This window comes from Scleropages formosus, chromosome 17 (assembly GCF_900964775.1).
Source record: "Scleropages formosus chromosome 17, fSclFor1.1, whole genome shotgun sequence".
In the NCBI taxonomy this organism is placed as follows: domain Eukaryota; kingdom Metazoa; phylum Chordata; class Actinopteri; order Osteoglossiformes; family Osteoglossidae; genus Scleropages; species Scleropages formosus.
Window position 1 is genome coordinate 6,485,085 of NC_041822.1, and position 22,349 is coordinate 6,507,433.

General features: G+C 44.8%; 1 protein-coding gene across 1 annotated transcript in view; it reads left to right on the forward strand.

Moving 5' to 3' along the window:
• Positions 1-22,349, forward strand: part of tmem8b (transmembrane protein 8B) — a 94,743-nt gene that overhangs the window by 20,490 nt on the left and 51,904 nt on the right. The window contains exons 2-3 of the mRNA XM_018759065.2: positions 8,133-8,322; positions 15,658-15,865. Coding sequence (XP_018614581.2) covers positions 8,133-8,322; positions 15,658-15,865 — 398 coding nt within the window. The remainder of the gene's footprint in view (positions 1-8,132; positions 8,323-15,657; positions 15,866-22,349) is intronic.

A 22,349-nucleotide genomic window follows, 5' to 3' on the forward strand; every position in this document is an offset into this window, starting at 1 on the left:
TTTTAATGCCAGGCTGCAACGTAGGCGTCGTACTCGGCGGGAGCCTAATTCCACTGGGCCTGTCTTTTGTGCTTCGCAGCCTTTTAGGTTTTCAGGGACACACTGAGGATCGGCTTTCCGGAAACGCGAAGGTGCCAGCTACCATCTCCTTTTTAAACAGAATACTAATTTTGCCCTTACCCTTGTAAAATCGTTTTGATTGCAATAAATGTCTTTTGTAAAAAAAAAAAATAATTTAAATGAAATTCACAGGCATTGCACAGACGGATTTAGTGCGTTGAAGCTATTATATAATGATCACTCAAGGTAATATGAAATAACTCTTGTTTTTATCGTTTTTATTTTTCAGCCTAGTTATTGAAAAATATCTAACTGGAATGGACTAATCAGATGGACCTACTTGCAGGAACTGCACCTTTATTTAAGAGTAACAGGGTCTCCGCGATCTGTCTATTGCCAAAGAGATGAACGGTACAGTAAGTGAGGCGAAACCTCCACACGTGGCGGTGAAGGAACCGAGCCTTGGCGCAGGAGGACTGCTTTCATTAGAGGGAATTTCATTACAGGAGCCTATAGGGTGTGTCTCTGCAAAACCCATTTTGGTGTCTATAACACAACAGGATTGAACACAATTGTTTTTCTTGCTTCCCTTCCATTGTCCCCCTTGCCCTCAATGGTCACCCTGTCCGGGATGCTCAGGTGTGTAGTGGACTGTTTCAAATGGTGGAAAACCTCTGATTAGGAGGGTTCTGGGAGAAAACACCTGTATGGCTGTGAAATGTTCTCATTACATTCCACACAGAGAGAATCGCTGTGCTCTCTTTGTCTTCATGCTCTGCGGAGTCCTGCAGAGCCCGTTGTCAACACTGGCTGCTGACAATTTCTCCTCTTAAGGCTGCTCCGCAATTGCAGGATGAATGGGATTGCAGAATGGGCTCCACTTCAAGGCTTATTCCTTAATCCGGCATTTCTAGTACGGAACGACAGGCCTCCGGGGACGTGAGATGTGCAGGGCTGCCTATATCCTCCAACAGCGACCTCTCGCTGGGTCTCGTGTAATTTGTGTGAATGGTGCGCGTGGCTGTGTGGCCAATTTGCATGAGGTGACTAATGACTCTTAGAGTTAGTGCCGTCTCTGATGAATGCTGTTCCGGTATCTATGTGACTTTCCTCTTCTCTTAATTACAACAGTGGACTCCTTGGCCCAACGCTGTAGGTCTGATTCCCCGTCCTGTCCTTTTTGTGTTATATGGGAAGTACGGGCACTCTACTGAGGGTACGCATAATAAACTATCGGCGTGTTATCCATATGAGGTGATTACATTTGATTATCTTTGCAAGCTGCGAACAGCCTATATATTCTTAATAGTCCCAGTCGCATTTATATTTACTCTCTGTCATAATCCTCGTATAATTCATATTCTGCAACGGCATTGCGCTCGTATTCCATTAATCCTAGACAGGAAGACTTCTCTTGGTCACCTCTGTTAAGGGTGTTTGACAAATAAATATTAACAATCACAATAAAAACTCCTTTTAGAGCAGAATGAAAATGAAATGTCACCGAACAGCAAAAGAAGTAGCATTCGGTATAGAATCCGTGGTCATTAACGTGAGTTTTTTGACACGACAAAAGGAGAGTAAAGAAATGTTCAAAAATGTGTCCAGAAGTCCTATTAGCGCTGTACTGGACTGCAGGGAAAGTGAAGCAGCTTTTGCTTTAATAACAAGCGGGTAGCCTTGTGACCGACCACCCTCTTTCGCAGACGTGGCGAGAGAAACTGGACGTTTGCTCATACGATGGTACAGGCCTGAACGTGGAGGGAGGCGGAAGTCTGTCAGGTCATGGTGTGCCTTGTTCCAGCTTTTCCACAATGAATATATTAGACTGAGAGGGCTCTTATTAACACTAATAAAGAGCCGCTTTTTCGTTCTTACCCATCGGTGTTGTGTTCTGCATACGTTAGGGTGGTGTGAAGGTTCAGCTCCCGGCGCTCCAAGCTGTCGGGATGCAGACTCTCTCTTCCATATGGCCACGTTGCCGAGAGGTGGTGGTGCGATGGGCACCCGCGGGGTCACGCGCCGCTTGACTCGGGCAGGATCTAGAAGCGTCCGGAATGGGAACTTGGCCAGTGTTGCGTATGCGGGATCGTGATGCAAAGGGAGAGAAACGTGACTTTTTTGTTGAGGAAACCGGGATTCATGCGGCTTTTTACTGGACCAAATGCTTTGTCATCCAGGAGAGACGATTTCGCTGTCCATCTGAGTTTGTAACTGCTTTGTTACAGGGACAGAGGATATTAGCATTATTCACATCTCTCGTGAGCTGACAAGCACTCGGCGTGAACTCTGTATGAAAGCTTAAGGCGGCATCCTCCGCGTGAAGGATCCTTTGGCGTCCGCTGAGTGATATCTTCCCCATTTCTTGTGAGAATTATTGAATGTCAGCAGTGGCAATACGGTGCTTAACAAAATGTGATTATACATTGAAATGTTTAATTAAAACTCTTGCGGGGGACGGTAACATTCCACAAGGCACACATCAGGGTAATGACTGTCGCAGAAGATTACTCGTGCTCCCGGTGCCACCGTCTTGACGTCCGTCACCGAGACGGATGTAATCTGGAAATGTCTGCAGGCCTGGGATGGGTCTCACGTCCGCGCGCGTAGGTAAACGAATGGCAGCCCGTGGACAGTGGACTCTGGGGTGAAGGGGAGTGCCCCGCCCGCACTTCGTCTGACGCCTCTGCCTGCTTCGCTGTCTGGGAATTCAGTCAACAGTGTTGAGCTGGGTCTCATCCTGCTGCCCACACAGTCCCCATCACAGGATATTAGCTGCCTCTGTGTCTGAGTCACGGGCCCCGTTTCACAACACGGGTACCACCAGCCTTCCTTCGCACTCACACACTGCGTAGCGGCTCAGATTTTTTTCCTTTTAAACGAGGGGCTCGGTCTCTACTCCTCGTGGACGAAGTGCTCTGCGGTAGACGTACGTGAACGCGTGGTACGCGGACTGACCGGCGCCGTTTTTCCGACACGTGCCGCTCACTGGAGCCCGTTGCGCCCGCTGACCGCTCGCTTGCCTGTTTCTGCACGATTTGCTCATTTCATCTTCCTCCGCTCTCTGGCCACCGTGGAAATGGCAACACTGCGCCGCCGCTGTGTCTGACAGGCCGGGAGCAATATGGATCATAACTCCCAGGAGAGGCGATCTATTAATAATTGTGTCATGCACAAATTGCTGGCTGCACCTGCTGGTGGCAAAATTTCTATGGAGAATTTCCTAAATTAAAAAAGGATAAAAAACCCACCAAAAAATAAATAAGTTGATAAATATCTAAGCATATCAATGCGTGGAGAGCCAGGCTCAGCAAGGCTATTTAAATGGGTAAATTGTTGTGTCTTCCACCTCAGCTCGGTATGTTTATAATAAGCAGTTTTATTACAGTTGTGTTTTGGTGGGTGGCGAAGTCTACGTGCAGAATCTGTTGCCATAGTTTCGCCTCTATTCCATAGTTGGTTGTGTGACCTTTTGTGTGGAATTTTTTTTTTTCACCCGCTTCCTGTAAATCTTTTATCAAGCTGTGTTTCAGGGCTTCTGATGGCAAAGGTGTTTTCTGTTGGCAGGGAGCACAACTCACGTAGGCCAAGCCCCCCCCCCCCCCCCACAGCAGCTCCCTCACGCATTTCTGGCTATACGTTGTGGGCAGCATCTGGAATATTTACCCCTTGCTGTGCTCGTCGAGCCCCATGGAAACGGACAATCTGTCGAAGCGAATGCGAAACAGTGTGTCGGAAGAAGAGCGCTTTTGGTGCGGCCGCATGGTATCGGCCAGTGTTTAGCGCACATCCCATTCGTGCACCTCATGTAACTCTTTGTTTTCAGCCAACAGAGGCATTAGGGGTGATTAACTGGAAAATCTCATTTCTCACCCTAATTTCAAATTGCCCAGTAGTCCAGTTTAATGTGGCTTTCGCTGGAGCTCCTTTGTTGACTCGCATTTCCTCTACAAGTGTCTGCTCTCAGAATGTGAGCAGTGGCGCAACCGTCTCCATCACCGTGTCCTTTATTCTTACGTTTTTCCTTCACGCTTTTCTTCCGCACCTGCGCGTGCTGCACCCGAGTTCCGCGTCGTGTGTGTCTTACACGATGGAACACGGTGCTCTGCTATCAAATGACTTCCCATGTACGAACCATGGCTCCATTCCAGGGTTCCGCTGGAGTCAGGGAACTGCACGCTCTTCTTTGGGTTCCGACTTGAAGTAAAGGGACGTGTGAGACGTTTACGTCCCATGACTGCATGAGACATCGGCGGCAGCGTGAAGTTAGCAGGCGAAGCTTCCTCTCGAACCCACGGAGCTTGTTTGTGTCAGACGCCGTCAGTCACGTTTTCCTTTGCAAACTGTTAATCGGCACAGAAGACAGCGGTACATAAACTGGTGAGGCCAGATGTCCCGATGCTTCATTCAGGCTTGCCCCCCTCTGCGGAAACGCAGACTGCAGTAGTTTGCTTGATCTATTAAATATGAGACAAGTAGAAACACAATACACATTGATCGCATGAATATGAATCATACATTTCAGTGATTTAACACTTCCAAGTAATCACGCATTACACAAATACCCGAAAAATGTTAAAGTAGAAAAGTCTGAAATTTCCATGCAAAATCACCAAATGAGGAAGAATCTATTTGAGGGTTATTGTATGATTTTTTTTTTTTTTTTTTTTTGCAACACAAATTTATTTTTCACAATCAATTCAAAACCTCATCCATATAGACAGATATTTCCCTCCACAATGCATACGTCGCCAAATGTGAGCCGTCACACAACATCCGCATTACTTAACATGTAAGCTGCTCTCTGGTTGCTGAGTGCTGAAAGCATTGTGCTTCTGAGAGGATGATAGTAGGATTTAACAGGATAAAAAGGTAAAAGCCAAGAGGCAGGGAAATCCCTTGATGTGGACCAAAAGATCAAGATATCACTTATTTCCTAAGCAGAGTAACAGTCTTTGTGTATAAATCATTAGTTAAGCTTTTCAGTTTAAACAGAAAGACCTGGAAAAGGTATCAGCATGCTTAGAATGTTATAAAAAAAAAAAAACAACATTTGCTACTGGTTTAACATTGTACAGTTACATTGCCTCATTAATATGACTGAGTTTCCAGTAGTGATTTTGTTTAATCCTAGCAGCTGTGTTCAGTCCTAGGTTGATCTTGGCAGGTGCAGCAGAGTAATTCATCTTAAAACATCGTCACAAAATTGTTTTTCTGTAATTTCACAAGCATGTTTGTGATGTACAAAGCAAACATCGTGAGTTATCATGAACAAAGGTGTCAGTTAAATAATAATAATAATAATAATAATAATAAGAATAATAATACATTGAACCAATGGACCTTAACCAATCTTTGTTGTCCTTCCATAACATACGCACGTCCCCAGGACACTTCGAAGTCAGGTGTTATGATGCTGTGTCACATGTCACTATAGTATGGATGCAACAGTATCAAAGGACACGCCTTCTCTATAATAGAATGACAGGCCATTAATTATTGATCTGCCATCAATGGCAGAGATTGAATGTGACCTTCAAACACATCTGGCTTTAATTTTAATGCGGTTACTTCAATCTGGCATACAGACTCTGAAAGATCTATATTGAGTGGGTTTAAACTTTGATGTGTGCAAATTATTGACAAGAGATTTGATGAAAGCTTGCTATAAAGTAGTGGTGATTTATCGTTCCCTCGGCCCTCGGAGAGAGGATTATGCTGCAGAATAACTACCAGTGTGTGGACATAAATATTTTTTATACTCTCTTCTGGGTCTCATTTTCATTTAATTAATGTGCTGTTGCTGTTTAATTTCTAACTTTCCCTGCAGTTATTTAATTCCTGATTAAAACACCAAGATGTAAGTCATTACTAGTTCCAAAGCTATGATGATCCAAGTTCCGAGGGGCCACTTCGGTGCGGAAGCAGCGTGAGGGAAGCGATGCTGCTCCTGTGAATGCAGCAGTGGACAGGATGGGAGCTGCTAGGTAGGTAGGTAGAGAGAGAGAGGAATGCAGGGATCAGGCGGTAGGGAGGCATTGGCGACATGGGGGGGCTCCAAGCAACTGAATTACCAGCAAAGGTGCAACAGCAGGAGTGGGACCAGGGGGCAAATTGATGGTGAAAATACCAGTAGAAGCAGTGCTTTAAAAGTGCTCGAAGTCGCACTCGTCGCACTCGTCGCACTCATCGCACACACGCGGCGCTTGTTTGGGTCGACGCTGTAAGACGGATTTTACTTCACGGGCCGTTTTCCGGACAGCAAAGCAGCAGAGCCGTTGCGGTTGAGGAGAGTAAAATAATACCAGCAATTACTAAGCATCACGCCTGCTCTGAGGTGAAACCTCGCTCATTGTCTTCAAGGATCTCGGAGCTTGAAGGCTCCACGGGGAATACCCAGGAGGTCCTGTAAATTGACAAATGTGTGCGGCTTTTTGTCACATCTGCGCGCGTAACCCTGGCAACGATGCTTTTGTTGCAAATATTGATTGACAGACTAAATAAGCCTCGGTGTGGGGTATGCTTAAATATTGCAATGTTCTGCTATTTTGGTAAAACTTGAAATTGATTGAAGCTGTTTCGCATTTGTCAACTGCTGCGCTTATAAACTTGTTGAAAAAAAAATGAAAGAAGTCATCGGGGCAGCATATCCATGCGACGAAGGATGTGCTGGTGAGAAGTGAACAACTCTCGGGGTTCTGCTCCAAACTCCCAGCACTGCGAGAGACAGCAGTATAAATCCAGAGGCAGGAAGAAGACACAACACATGTCAGACTTTTAAGACCGAGTGAACCCGATGAAGGTACCTGTCTGCTTTTGCCTGCTGCCTTCAAACATGCTGGAAATGTCAGACCGTATCGATGGCTCACCAGCGAATCGCACACTCTGCCTCCCTTACATGCTGGACCACTAGATGTTTTCCGTCTTTGTGAGATTTTGGAGCCACGATAAAACTAACTGCTTTTCAAACAGGACACGGCACTGATAAGAGCGAGCGATGCCAGGAAGGGTTGTCTCACTCCTGAGCGACGCGCACACTGCAGCGATGCGGCCATCCGGCAGCTTTGGATTTTTCTGTGTTCTCTTGCATGACTTAAACAGATGTACGAACCGTGGTCTGTGGCGGAAATGGCAAAGGAAGCAGGTCCCCTTAAGGGTTGCTTTGCTGAATAAATGTTATTCTCGCCAATTAGGCCCCATCAGCTCACAGCTTTTGCTTAAGCTTTTAGGAGAAATCTCAAAGGAGACTGGCCGTAAAGGTTAAAGTCCTGGCACGGATGTGAAAGAAAGGCTTTGAGGAGAAAGGAAAGGCACAAGTGAAAGAAAGGCTCACAAAAGAGACTGGCTGCTGATGTACAGTTCATGACTAACTGGTTCGTGGCTCTTGTTAAAGTGCCACGTATGAAAAGCGTATCAGCACTACATGAAGTTGAGTAAGATGGTGAGCACTGATTTGCGGACGGCGTACTGCACGCTTACTGACGAGGAGCGATGCTCTCAGGTTCCGCGGAGTTGGCGAAACAGCTCACTTATGCTTGCAATCTCTTTACAGGACAAAACCAGCTAACGTACTTGTACGCGCAAAAAATTGTAAATAGCTTTTGTTAAAGGTGAGTGATACAGTATGCTGGAGGAAAACAGTGCATTGCTCATGCAAAAAAAATTGCCCAGAATTTAAAAGTGATACATATACAGTGCTGCATTCAGGCAATTTGTGAAAGTAGCTGCTGGGAGCAAAATAAATATTTCCTCCGCAACCAATGCAAAAAATGGAAAAGCCACAGATTATTTTTGCACAGGACGGCGTGGCACGTTACGACAGATTGCAAATGTCATTTTGTGACTCCTTGCTGGCCTCTATTGAGGAATGAAAGAAAATTAATTCAGGATAGAGGCAGGATTTGAATGGAAGCCACGGCAGCCTGACCCACATCAACTGTGATTAAATCATTGGAAGCAAGGCTTTAGAGAAGGTCACCCAAACAGCATTAGGACTGATTCCTTCATCCTTTCACAGAAGGAATAAAAGTCATCTTTCATCTAACTAATTTTCTCCTTGTTCCATTCCCTAGATTGCCTTTTCGTGACTGATTATTTCACCCGGACGCCTCGCAAACTGAATGCTTTCCGGTCATTCGCCAGCGTGGAGCTCTTCCACTTTAATGTGCCTGATGACACCGTGATTGCCGTTTGGAACCTCATCACATTCAAGGAGCAGGGAGGGACGTTTGGAGACAGCTGTCCCGACCGCAACGTGACCGTGTGAGTGTGCAACCTCCTCCTTTCTGTGTGCCCATGTCTCAGGAACAAAAGTCACGCTCACTTAAGAAGCGCTGAGGCTCCGGTGGCACCGTGCCTACATCTGGTGCCCGTCCACAGCCGTGAAATAATCAGCACCCGGAAATTATTTCTGGTGCTCAAGTGATTTGCTGCATACAGTTAAAAAAGTTGGACCCTTGGGATGCATTCTTTAGCGCTAGGAAACACTTGGTGCACTGATTTGCAGGCTATGAGGGTGATACCATCAGTGTTGAGGGAGATTTCCCTTGAACTGACAGATACTCTTTAATTATAGAGGTGTTTGTGCCATTAATAAACAAAAAGCCTTACCCTGGGAAATAACATAAGCCATTGTGTGAAGACTTTTTTACATTGGTGAAGGAAAAACATAATGTTGTGGGGTAGGTAAATTCATCTTTTCCATATTTAGGGAAAGAACACACATTGACACGTGTTATTGGGAACATGATAATGTTTGTGGGCGTAACGCAAAATGCCGCACTGTCTAACTTAGTGCCATACGGAGCCTGAATGTCACAGTCCCTGGGATCGAGGCGATCACCAAGATCATCACCATGAGCAACTTTACGCTTCATTGCTCATTTGACAGTGAAGTTGTGAACCATTTTGTTTCTTAGCCAAACTGTAAACCTCCCCATCGCACCAACCATAAGGCGGAACTCTTCAGGATGTTACTCAGGTCTCCCCGTTGTTATTAGAGGGTCTGAGCAAGGACAATTTCAGGCAGAGGTTAGAGCTTTGCAGGACATAGGGCTGGTGGATGAAACGGTGGAAAAATTGTGCTCTAATAAGTGAGGAGGAAGAGGAGACTGTGGGGTGATGGAGCTCAGGGCTGTGCCTGCAGCCAGAGAGCATTGCTCATCTTTTCTAATAAGCCATACAGGTTAATCAGATTATAGAGAAAAAAATATATAATGTATGCATTCTTATATTTTTTCAGTTCTCACAAATTACCATTATATATTTTGTTTATTGGGTAATTAATGTAATCACTGCAGTGCATTTCCTCTTTCTGTTTATTAGCTCTGTAATTACAATGCAGGTCAGTTCCCTATAGTATATGGGTCATTTAAATTATCTTTACCACCTGGGCACTTACATGTCAACCAGGTTCCGATTTCCATCACTTCTGCACACAGGTGACTCTTTCATTTTTACATGTAATAGGTGCCATTACAATACAATAATGTATGTCCTTCAGAAAAGTGGCACATTCATTTCTGTCCTTTATATTTAAAATCATGAGACAAAAGACGTGTGTCCTTGGGAAATTGCCTGGACAATGACTGCTTGTGATTGCTGGATTCATTGTGATTTATGGGTTACCGACATGTGTTAACGATGCTTGCTCACATTTTATGGGATGGTTATAATTTGACGGAGTATAATTTGCACAGTAACGTCATACTTCAAATTTAAAACAGAGAACATTTTTATAACTTGCCAGCTGACATTTTCCTTGTTACTATTCTTTTATAATCCTGGTCACTTTCAAAAAGAAAACCGAGATATTCTTTCAAATTTTCCTTTTCGCATTCAGGCTTGATTCATTTAAAAAAGTCGGAGTCGGTGTCCTTCCATTTACGAACGATAATTAGAGGAACAATTTGCAACGCCAACACCGAAAAATGGGCAAAGCCACATAACATGTTGCCTCACCAAACACAGATGGTACTTGCATGTAACAGTAACACAAACAACATCTGGATCTTACAGCACATGGAACAATAACATGTAAACATTTATTTTCCTTAGGGGCTGAACTGAGCGCAAGAGTTACTATCGGTATCCAATGTGCGATTTTATTTTGCATAGCTGGCGGATGAAACCCGTGGTCGTGTCAGCTTCAATCCATCATCATTTATGTACTGGAATGTACTGGTGCAATAAGCTGTATCGATAGTCACAGGGAATTTATCTCTGTTTACTCGCTACTTGGGTTCTGCAATGGCTCTTATGTCTGGCGAAGTGGGGGGACGTGTGTCTCCGGGAGTTGTGCCCTCATTGTGGAAAGAAAGAAAGAATCGTGCATCTCCACTCAGGCTGGGAAACTCATCTTGCGGATCACAATGCTCATTTAACTAGGGCCATTTCTGAGAGTGCAAAATTAGTCAGTTGCTGGGCGCCGGGCAGAGGTGCACAAGGATCGCTAGAAGAAGGAGGCAGGGTGTCCAAGGCAACAGATAACAGCCTCATGCTGCTCCTAGATCGATATCTTACTTCTGGATTAGAGGTAATGACCCCCATTAACCATAATGCAGTGTGAGGTAACCAGACAATCTCTCTAAGATCTTACTAATACACTCTTGCATATAGTATAAATTTAAGAGTGCATCTTTAGCAAAGTGGAAATTCAAGAGAATTCATGAAAAAAATCTTGAATCTTGAAATCAAAAATCACAAAGAAATTTGTTCAGGTGTAGTGTTTAAAGACCCGTGAGCCAAAGACCGAGGTTCGAACGCAGAAGGAATCTTTGTATAACGTTCTTAGCCAAGGTCAAACGTCATGGTAGGAACAAATTGGGTCAATAGAACAGGGACGAGACAACTTCCAAAGCAGTGTCACAAAATTACACACACATAACAACTCGTCCTTATGAATGTAAAGCCCATCCATCCATTTTCAGAACCGCTTGTCCCATACGGGGTCACGGGGAACCGGAGCCTACCCGGTAACACACAGGGCGTAAGGCCGGAGGGGGAGGGGACACACCCAGGACGGGACGCCAGTCCGCCGCAAGGCACCCCAAGCGGGACTCGAACCCCAGACCCACCGGAGAGCAGGAGTGTGGTCCAACCCACTGCGCCACCGCACCCCCCATGAATGTAAAGCCCTCATATGGAAATAGAGGTACTTGTACTTTCATTAGTATGTAAATGTTTTTATCTGAAAATAGAGAGCAGTGCATATTGTGTAGTGCTGATTCTGTAGCTCTTCAGTAACTCATTTCTGTGCCGCTCTGCATTAGCAGGGCTGTGGTACTTGCTGCTCGTTAGGGACTGCGTGTATACCGCGGTACATTGCACTGGGGATGTGCCTCATTGGCTGAACCTCCCCAGAGGAGACTATAAGCCCGTTTTCATGTTCTTCGTGGGCTTGCAACATAAGAACATCTGGGGAGCAAAGGGCAAAGCAAGAAGCCAGCAGTTTGTTTTGTTCCAGCACCTTCTTTACCTGCAGCCATTGCTGGGAGTGTCACTGGGCAGTGGTCACAAGAGCATGGCAGTCAATCACACGCTTCTCTTATACTTCCTGTACGCTGTTTTGCTTTTCGTCTTCATGATGAACTGTGTCATGTGCGTATAAGTGATATTAACGATGAATTTAGGCTTGAGATTTAATGACTTCAGAATTCAGGTGGATCTTGTAATCATCACACTTAAGTGTTATTCTCATAATGTTGGTATTATATGAAAATGGAAAAAAGCGGACATCCTTTGTACTTCATTAAAATAGAAATGCTTCAGCGCACGTTTTAGGTTGGGGCCAAGGCTAATGAACGCTAAAATAGCTCTGAGTCATGAGCATAACACTCATTAGCCAATGGAAATGATGCTCTGATTGACCCGTGTGACTGATAACCCTGTTCACGTGTTAGTACACTAGTGTTTGGCATTAATTTGGTCAGTTACTAGAAGTTATTCTTTCTCCACTCATTTCTTCATTGCATTTTCCATGTGTTTTATAGCTGTTACGTATTGCTAATTGCATGACTAACATACGCAGTCCAGGGGTTTCTCACACCTACACACAAAGTCGCGTTGCTGATGGAAAAGGCACTGCCCTCCTGCTGCAATGTTACTGCAGTTTGCTGGGGATAAACAAAGGACGAGAAACAGGGAGGGTGGCACGGTGGTGCAGTGAACCACGCTCTTGTCTCACAGTGCCTGAGCAGCGGGGGAGGACGTGGGTTTGATCTCCATGCAGCCTGTGTGGAATTTGCATGGTTTTCCTCTGGATACTTTGGCTTTCTCCCACAGTCAAGACAACAGATTCAGTGACTCTAAATTACCCATCGTTCGTTTATTTACATTTACATTATTTATTTAAGCTGATGCTTTTTTCCAAAGTGACTCCCCGTGAACTCTGTGTAGTGTAATCAGCCCACACGCCTTATCCGCCGCGGTGACTTACACTGCTAGATACACTACTTACACTGGGTCACTCATCCATACATCAGTGGAACACACCCTCTCTCTGTCACTCACACACTATGGGGGAACCTGAACAGCATGTCTTTGGACTGTGGGAGGAAACCAGAGCACCCGGAGGAAACCCACGCAGACACAGGGAGAGCATGCAAACTCCACACAGACTGAGCAGGGATCGAACCATAGTGTGTGTGAGAGACAGTGTGTGTTTCACTGGTGTGAACACTCATTGCATAATGTGTCTACCATAAAACATCACCTTGGGTGAAAAGGTGTGAGCTACATACTACTACGTTGCGTTCGTTGGAAGTTGCTTTGAAGAAAAGTATCTGCTGAAGGAATAAACGTACGTTTTGTGGCGAGGAAGGCCCACGATTACAGCATGGAAATAACAGTTAATATTTACCAGAAAAGGGGGGTGCGGTGGCGCAGTGGGTTGGACCGCAGTCCTGCTCTCCAGTGGGTCTGGGGTTCAAGTCCCGCTTGGGGTGCCTTGCGGTGGACTGGCGTCCCGTCCTGGGTGTGTCCCCTTCCCCCTCCGGCCTTACGCCCTGTGTTGCCGGGTAGGCTCCGGTTCCCCGTGACCCCGTAAGGGACAAGCGGTTCTGAAAATGTGTGTGTGTGTGTGTGTATTTACCAGAAATTGTGCATTATTTTCCCAATACCTGAACTAAACCCTAAAAAATAAACTGTAAACGTGATCCAGTAACTCATAAAATTTTTATTGATCCTCCGTCCCTTCCTGGAATAAATAAGAAAAGCCTTATAGCGTGTAAAGCTGATGAAAGCCCTAAATTGTTGACGGCTGTCTTGTGCAGCGCATGTTATAAACGGTAAAAAGAGACATGCAAGCTTCAGATACAAGTGTAATTAATGTAATATTAATGCTGCGTAACATGTCTGGAAACAGCACTAATTGGGTTGTTACAGACCACTCTTTGCTTTGCTCTGGATAATAAGGCCAGACTATGAATGGCCCTTTAGAACCTTAGCTGGTATATAGGCACAAGAAACCTGATGGGATTCAAATGATGAATCCATGATGAAATTAGAGGTTTAGGGTTAAACACTAAACAGTTGGTAGTGTAGTGGTTAGAGCTACTGCCTTTAGACCCAAAGCTCGCTGGTCCGATTCCCACTTCTGGCTGTAGTACCCTTGAGGAAGGTACTTACCCTAAGATTGCTCTAGCGAAATTACCTAGCTACATAAATGGGTGAAATAATCGTAACGTTAACATTTTAAGTTGCTTTGGAGAAAACGTCTCCTAAATGTAATGTAAATAGCTTTTGTGCTTTCCAAATGAATACACACTCTTTTCTGTGTGAAATGTTATTTCGCCGTTATCCTCATTTCCATAAGACAGGGTAGTGCTGGGCTTGACCTCCGTATTAAAACTTATGTGTGAGCATAAGGACGGGGAAAAGGACAAAACCCTTGACTGCTTAGGGAGATCAGCAAGATGCAGAGAAAACAGAGTGAGACTTTACGCTTGGGTTCTGAAAAGAGGGTGAGAAGAGGCCAAGTGCGAGATGAACCGAGGCCCTGACAGCTGGTCTGAAATCTTCAGGCTCCACGGGGCTTCTTTATAGAAGAGAGATGCTCAGCTGAAGCAAATCTGCCTTGTTCAGGTTTTCAAAGAAAACCTTTCAGCTTTGGGGTGGGGGACACCATCTTGGCTGAGAAGGGCACCACTCCTTTCCAAGCGCCGTCTGTTTGCTCCACCACCCTCAGCACAGTTGAGCAGCCCGTGTCTGAGTCACTGCTGAGCTCTGTCGCTGTCGCTAAGGATAATGCAAGAAGTGATGAGCTGAGGACAGATGCACGGGCTGCCACTTTATTGCCTCACCTTGATTCCTTTTGACCTGCTTCACAAAGGCGGCTTCCGCGGAGGAAGGATCACAGCCTCCTCACTCAGGGGTCGCGGGGCTTCTTGTTGCCATGTCCCCTAGATCGGGAATCTTTTCAGGCCGGGGCTAAAGGAGCACAATGACTTTCTCTCTCCCACAGCGTGCAGCAGCTGCTGGAATATGAGTTATTACCTGTCAAAGAAGCTCAGGCCTGGGGTTACTCTTGCTTCCCACAGGATTGCTCTCTTGTATGGAAAAAAAACACTTTGGTATAATGTTCTTTTCAGATATGAGGTCTTGAAGATGCTTTGACAGATGCCTGGACTCTGGTTGAGTCCCTGCATTGCTGCTTTTAATACCTCAAAAGGGCCATTCATGAAATTTGCTTTGAATGAAAAGTATTTTGATTTCCAGTAATGTTCCCACTCAAACTCTGAGAGATATGGGATCAAATGCTGTTAAAATTATGCCCCGAATCCATTTTTGGAATGTTGCTTGTATAACAGTGCCAAACATCCCAATCTATTACATGTAACATTTTTCATATTTGTTCTTAGAAAATTTCTTTTTTTATTGTTGTGCTCTTATTTAAAGCCCAGCTCTTGGACTTTCTGAAATCCATTTTGCTTAAACTTTGAAAGAGAATTGGTTTTCTTATAGTAACAAAAAAAAAAAAAAAAAAAAAAAACCACTGGCCGAAATAAAGAAAATGGGGGAAAAAAAAAACTGCACTCACTAAAGTGTTTGGAAGACTTAAGATGCCTGCTTTGTGGCAGCATCCTAGACAGTCTGTCTGCGAGGGAAGCTGAAAGCCGGAGGAAGATGAGGAGACAATGTAGAGTGATGTTTTTTCCTTCGTCAGGTGCATTACCTTTTGTACTCAATCAGTAATGAGTGTGATATGAGCTCTCGGATACACTGTATGATTACAACTGCAGTGGTGCTCGGAGTGAGTTTGTCCCAGTTCCCAATTTCTGAGTTGCCTCGACCTCAGCACCTAAAACATCTACAACAGCAAACACGTTCTAGAATATTAGTTTATGAATCTCTTAATGAATAATTTAACATTAGTCACAATGCCATTTTCCTTTGGTAAAATATAAAAGTGGAACATCTGAATTTTAATTGATTTTGAGAGTGACTTGAATACAAAATGCTGCTGCTTTCCTTGCACACAATGAACTGTCTGCTGTTATTGCTTTGATTTATAACTACGTTGAGAAGAAAGACAAAGCTATATTCTCAGTCCTATGAGTGTTTTTTTTAACAAAGTGTCTCCGTGTTTCACGCACACAGGTATTTCAGATCTGGAGCTCCGCCAGTCATCAACCCCCTACAGACACGTTTCCCGCGGGACACCGTCATTCCCGGGTCATTTGCGGTCACCCTGACGTGGACACTGCCAAACCGGACCACTGGAGTGTTTAATGTCACCAGCCCCCTGCCTGGAGACTGGTTCCTGGCCGCACATTTGCCAAAGGATGAGGGGAAAATTTCCGTCAAGGTCAGCTGCATTGATTAGAGCTTAATTGTTCATTAGCTGGTTGTCGGATCACTCCCTTGCCCAGTCATGCCATGGACATTCTCGGGAATGATGGCCACTGTCTCTTTTCTTGGCACTTGTCAATACATTAGTGGTTTGGGAAATAAGGCTTGTGATGCTATGATGGGCAGGTTTCTTGTCCAGAAGGCCTTTGTGTGCTATGAAGCAGAAATAAAGCTAAATAACATCCGTACGAAAATGTGATGATTAAACGCATTGCTTGGGCTTCCTCTGAAAGTGAGATGTCCTTTTAAAATTGTGTGATAAAACAATAGCAGCAAGTGTTGTTAGCCTCTCTCAGAGTGTGGAATTAATTAAGAAAACAATAACCATAATATCTTACTTGAATGAAAACCACACAGCCTCATTAGGAGACATACTGAGCATTTTATTGCTCTGAAATTATGACTGAAACCTTTAGGTTTGCATTTCGAGCACTTCAGGGAAACCCACAGACAGACAGAGAACAAACAGAACTAATTTCCTAGGGTCAAGATGCCTTCGCTGTGCTAATCCACTTCACGAGTCTCATCTCCGTTGGCATTCATAAAAATAGATAATTACATGGAAATAACAGATATCTCACATTCAGTGGCTTGTGATTATGGCAGTGAAGTGTAAATACAAGCCAAAGAGATAAATCTTCTCTAACATTCCTAGGCTTAGCCGTGTTAATAGAATTTTAATACAGACACAGTATAAATATATTAAGGACCCCATGCTGAACTGTTGTATTGTTTCATAAATTCCAATAGATCTCAATTAGCCAAATGTATTTCTGAAACAATGCAAAATGTGCATATTTCTGAACAATGACCAGGTAACCTGATTCAGATCTGAACAATTTGCAGTATACGTCTCAAGCAAGAATCATTGGAATATGCATTCATTGAGCACATGGCTCTACAATGACTGAATGAGTGAAACTAGTGCATGGAAGTTGAGTACATTGAGTACTATGTGGGACGTTAACCAGTCATTTATGCAACATATTGCCTTATACAACTGGGACAGTTTGTAGTGTAGTGCTTAGAACTGCCTCCTTTGGACCCACAGGTTCAAACCCCACCTCCAGCTGTAGTACCCTTGAGCAAGGTACTTATCCTTGATTACTAAAGTAAAATTGCCCAGCTGTATAGATGGGTAACCAACTATAGGTTACTCAACACTGTATGTTGCTTTGGAGAAAAGCATCAGATAAATGAATAAAGGTATACAGTGCTAATGACTTAAGCTATTTAAAGTAACCTGTTCAAGGTGTTTTTTTGTGAGAATTTTCCCTTGTGTTTCCAGTCCAATTTAGCCTAATAACAGACGGCAATCAAAGTTGCATAAATTCTGATTAATTCAGAATTTTGTTTAAACTCAGAATAGCTAATATATCTTCTTATTCCTTGGACAGTGCAAATAAAAATAACTGTCTCGTCACGTTCCCGTTGTAGAGATTTATAAGGTAAAGGTATTCTCATTCATCCAGGAAGGTACATGCTGGTACACACTACAGTTACAGTATAATGTTCAGGCTTTGCTTATGCTCTGTATTCCAACATTGTTCCATCTGTTGATTTTGCCCTGCAGATAAAAATATTTCAGAATGTCTTCGCTCACTTTTCCTTCATGTGTATTGGGTGGCAACCTTAGTACCTCATTTATTGCCTGCAGTAAGAGCCAGAGCGTAATGTTATATAGGAACTGTGCTAATGCCCCTTGCTGAAGATCGACAAAAATGCAATGTATTGAACTTTCCTTCAGTGCAAAGGGTACTTTCGCTGTGGAACAATCCATGTGACGTGTGATACCTAGTGAGTTTATTTACATTCTGGTAATCTTTTCCTGTTAGTGGGCTGCTTTTTACTGTACAGCGAGACCATTTCATTTACAGAGGATAACAAGACCTTGCAAAGGAGAGACCATTTTCGGCATTATGATAGCATGAGAGACTCTGTCTGAATGGAGCTCCTTGCAGGTATCCTAGCAATGGACAAAAGACAGATAAAAATGGTGCTTGCAGGATGGAAGATGACCTTTCCAGCAGGGCACTGAAGTGACAGTACCTGTGGATTAGAGTGGATGGTCGCCAGCTCTGCAAAGTGGAAATAATTAGAACAGACCTGACAACACCCCCCAAAGAGCAAATCTTTTATTTATTAATTGGTTTTGTTCAGAGCTTAGCTGCAGCATCAGATGCCGCTACAGCCACCGACAGCGGCGCACATGTTTCTGGGCTCCACTCCACTGCGTGTGTCCCTCGCTTTACCTCCAGAAGTTTCTGAAGAGCTTAGAAACAAATGTGCAAAGAAATAAGATTTGAGCTTTTAAAATGTTTAACATTTGATGTTATAATTTGGTATTTGCAGGTACCTCTGTGAACGGCACTGCAATCAGCGTAATTAAACCTTTTTCAAATGTAAATTAGACAAAAAGAGAAGCGAAGGGCCCAGATGGAGGGAGATTTGAGTGACATGCAGGATCATTCCAGTAATCACCATTGTTTCAGGCCTTATCATACATCATCCTACCCTGACACAGACGTCTCTCAGCAGACAGGAAAGCTGCCTTACAGCACAGCATCAGACTTACAGTGAGACAGGCAGATGGCTGGTGCAGAACACAAGAATCACAGTGAGAGCAGAGTTTATTGAAAAGTTGACTAGTTGGGCACCGTTGGCTTTTTCAAAGTATGATTTTGTCTGATGCACAGACTTTTGAGATGGCATGCTGGGAAATGAACTGTCAGTTAGTGACAAGTTGTTTACCTGTTTATTTTATTTTAATTAGTCCAAACTGATGAGCCATCAAATTCACGTCTGCGTCTCTCAGACTGCCAGTGTTACCTTCACAAGAAATGCAATGACATTAAGGCGCCGAGAGCTGCCACCGGTGACTGAGAAAAGACTCTTCGGATCCGTACTGCAGTCACTGCGATGGACACGGTAACGGGAGCATATTTTTGGAAACTGACTTATTGCACTTGTCAGTAAATCAACTTTCTGGCCATGTTACAATAGCCTACTTACAAAAAACTAGAGGAGGAATATTTCTCATAAAGAGCAGTACGTTTTTTCAGCTTGAAGTCCTTAAGTGCGTTTTCATACAATCGATGCGAGAACTAGTGTCATAGGTGGGAGGAACCGACTGAATTCTGTTTCTTGCAAGTTGCAGACATGTATGGGCAGCATGGTGGCACAGCGAGTAGCTCTGCTGTCTCACAGCACCTGCGTGGTGCAAGAGGACATGGGTTTGATCCCTGCTCAGTCTGTGTGGAGTTTGCATATTCTCCTCCATGTCTGCATGGGCTTTCTCCAGGTGTTCTGATTTCCTCCTACAGTCCAAAGACATGCTATTCAGGTTCCCTTATAGTGTGTGAGTGACAGGGAGAGTGTGTTCCACTGAGGTATGGATGAGTGACCCATGTAAGTAGTGTATCTAGCAGTGTAAGTCACCGTGGTGAATAAGGTGTGTGGGCTGACAATACTACATAGAGTTTATTTTAAGTTGCTTTGGAGAAAAGTGTCTGCTAAATAAAAAAATGTACATGTACTCAAGCGGGGTGCAGTAGCACAGTGGGTTTGGCTGGATCCTGTTCTCTGGTGGGTCTGGGGTTTGGCTCCTGCTTGGGGTGCCTTGCAGTGGACTGGCATCCTGTCCTGGGTGTGTCCCCTCCCCCTCCAGCCTTGTATCCTATGTTGCTGGATTAGGCTCTGATTCACTATGACCCCACTTGGGACAGATAGTTTCAGGCAGTATGCATATGTACATGTACTCGATGTGTTCACTTTCCCTGCAGGACTCCTTTCCTCTTCAAAAGCCACAGTGTTGCTCAACAAGGTTACCGAATCCACATGCTGCAGAAGGACACACTTTTGTGTCTTTAATGTGAAATATGATCCCTTGGGATCTTTGCGGTGCTCCATGTTGGCAGAGTTTGCAAATGCAACTGTCCCAATGTCCTTCACCCAAACCTGAGATGCATCTTGCAACAACATACACATATCTGATGAAACAAATGACCCATGTGTGAAAAAGCATATTTTATATTTGACAAACTGTTTACTTTTCATATGACACATTTGCAAACCCAGGGCCTCGTTGTTTTAGGTCTAAATTGTGTAAATTTCACTGTTCCATCCCACATCCCCCCATCAGATACACTTCGCGTCAGGTGTCCTCTGTGACCAAATTGCAAGACAAGATGGTCACAAACTATGCCAGCGTAGTGCACGGAAGCTCAAGGGCCTCATAAGAAGGCCGTGGCAGCCTGCACGAGGACATGTCTGTGTGTCCCAACACCAGCTGTGCCTTTAGCTTATGAATGCTGCTCTGCACAAACAACAGATGGGATGTCGCTCTCCAATTTCCTCTTTAATAGCAACATGAATTGTACTCTCCCTCTCTTCTTATTATCCGTGACTTTCCAGCCGTACAATGGCTTTAGCCCATGTCTTGTGGTCCTGAGCAAAGACTTTATTTTGTTTAGGGGGCTTTTGTTCATTTAATTCATACTGTCTGACATGACTTATGTTACACTAACTATGAGTAACATGTCGATGAGTTTTGCATATAAACCACACTTTGCAAAAACCAGTACACATCTACAGTTTGTGATGAGTGATTAATACATACATGACCAAAACTTTATTGACTGTATTGTCAGCTGTCTTTACCTGGATAATATCAAGCACCATAATGAAATGCGTAATCCTTAATAAACAATATTTTGTGTTTTTTCAGTGTCTGCATTCCAGTTAATGTTTTTTACTCTGCTCAGAATGGAAAAGTGTATTTTCAACACTAATTTCCCATGGTATTACAAAACAAACTTCCTTTTTCTGTTTTAATTCCAGCAATATTTTGTTGATCTTAACATTTTCAGAACAAATTATATTTGACATGGTTCACAGTTGTATATTAAGTATTATTATTTTATTAAAGTTGGTTGTCATGGAGGCAGAGTGAATAGAGCAACGGACTCAAGTCCGGTGCTCGTTGTTCGTTTTATTGAACAGTGGGAGTCACACAAAAGAGTAGTCAGGGGTTCAGGCAAGGGTTGAGCGATGAGCAAACGTACTCTGAAGGAGAAAACAAGAACCATAGTCAACAAGGCGAGGATCAAGAACTGGGGAAGCAATCATACGAGAGAGCAGGAAGAACACAGGAACCAAGAGCTGTGGTGTCTCTCTGAGAGGTTTCACACTGACGAGCTTCCGGGACCCCCTTTTACACTGGGTCCCTTTGATCAGCAGCAGAGACAGAACCCCCCCCCTTACAGACGGCCCTTGCTGCACTACACCGAGAAGGAGGGCGCCCCCAGGGGCAAGGCGCCGGTCGGTCCGGATGGTCCCTGTGAAAGGCAGTGATCAGATAAAGGTCCAAAATATCACAAGCGCTCACCCAGGAATGTTCCTCCAGGTCATAGCCCTCCCAATCGACCAAGTACTGCAGCACCCCTCTCCAGCATCAAGAGTCCAGCAATGCCCGCACCGTGTATGCCGGTTCCTAATCGACCTGCACAGGAGGGGGAGGAGCGCTCGTGGCAGACAGATGGAGGAGAGAGGTCCCGCACAGCTTTAGTAGGGATACGTGGATGGTAGGGTGCACCCGCATTCCTGGAGGCAGTTGTAGTTTGTATGTTACAGAGGTTACCCAGCAGAGAACCTTGTAGGCCCAATGCACTGTGGACTGAGTTTCTTGAAGAGCAGGTGTAACTGGAGGTTCCAGGTGGAGAGCCAGACACGTTGCACGGGCAGAAAGGACAGGGTCTGCAGATGTTGATAAGCCTATCGCTTTTACCGTGCCGTGCTTGCCCTGAGGTGGTCCCAGACTGATTGCCACATTTCGCCAATCTCCCGGTGCCAGTTGAACACCACCGGCACCTGGCTAGAAGGGGTCCGACAAGGGAACATGGTGGGTTGATACCCCAGCATGCACTGAAAGGGCGACAAACCGGTGGCAGTATGGGACAGCGCATTGTGGGTGTATTCAGCCCAGGGCAGGGACTGGGTCCACTGCTGTTGCTTCTGGGTGCAATAGGTGCACAACTCTCGGGAGATGTCTTGTTGCAGGCATTCGGCATGGCCGTTAGCCTGAGGGTGGTACCCTGATGTCAGGCTTACCTTCACCCTCAACCTGTCCCAGATGGCCCTCCACAGCTTAGGTGTGAACTGGGTGCCCCGGTCCAAGATGATGTCCTCTGGTTGACTAAACAGCTGGAACACCTGGTGAAACAGGACCTTGGCTGTCTCCAAGGCAGTCGGCAGCTTGGGGAACGGGATCAGGTGGCAAGCCTTCGAAAAACGGTCAGCTAAGGTGAGTATCGTAGTCTTACTGTCTGACATGGGGAGGTCTACCAGGAAGTTGACTGCCACATGGGACCAAGGATGGGAGGGTATAGGCAGTGGCTCCAGCTGGCTTGTGGGCTTCAGCATCGGGATCCTCGCCTGGGAGC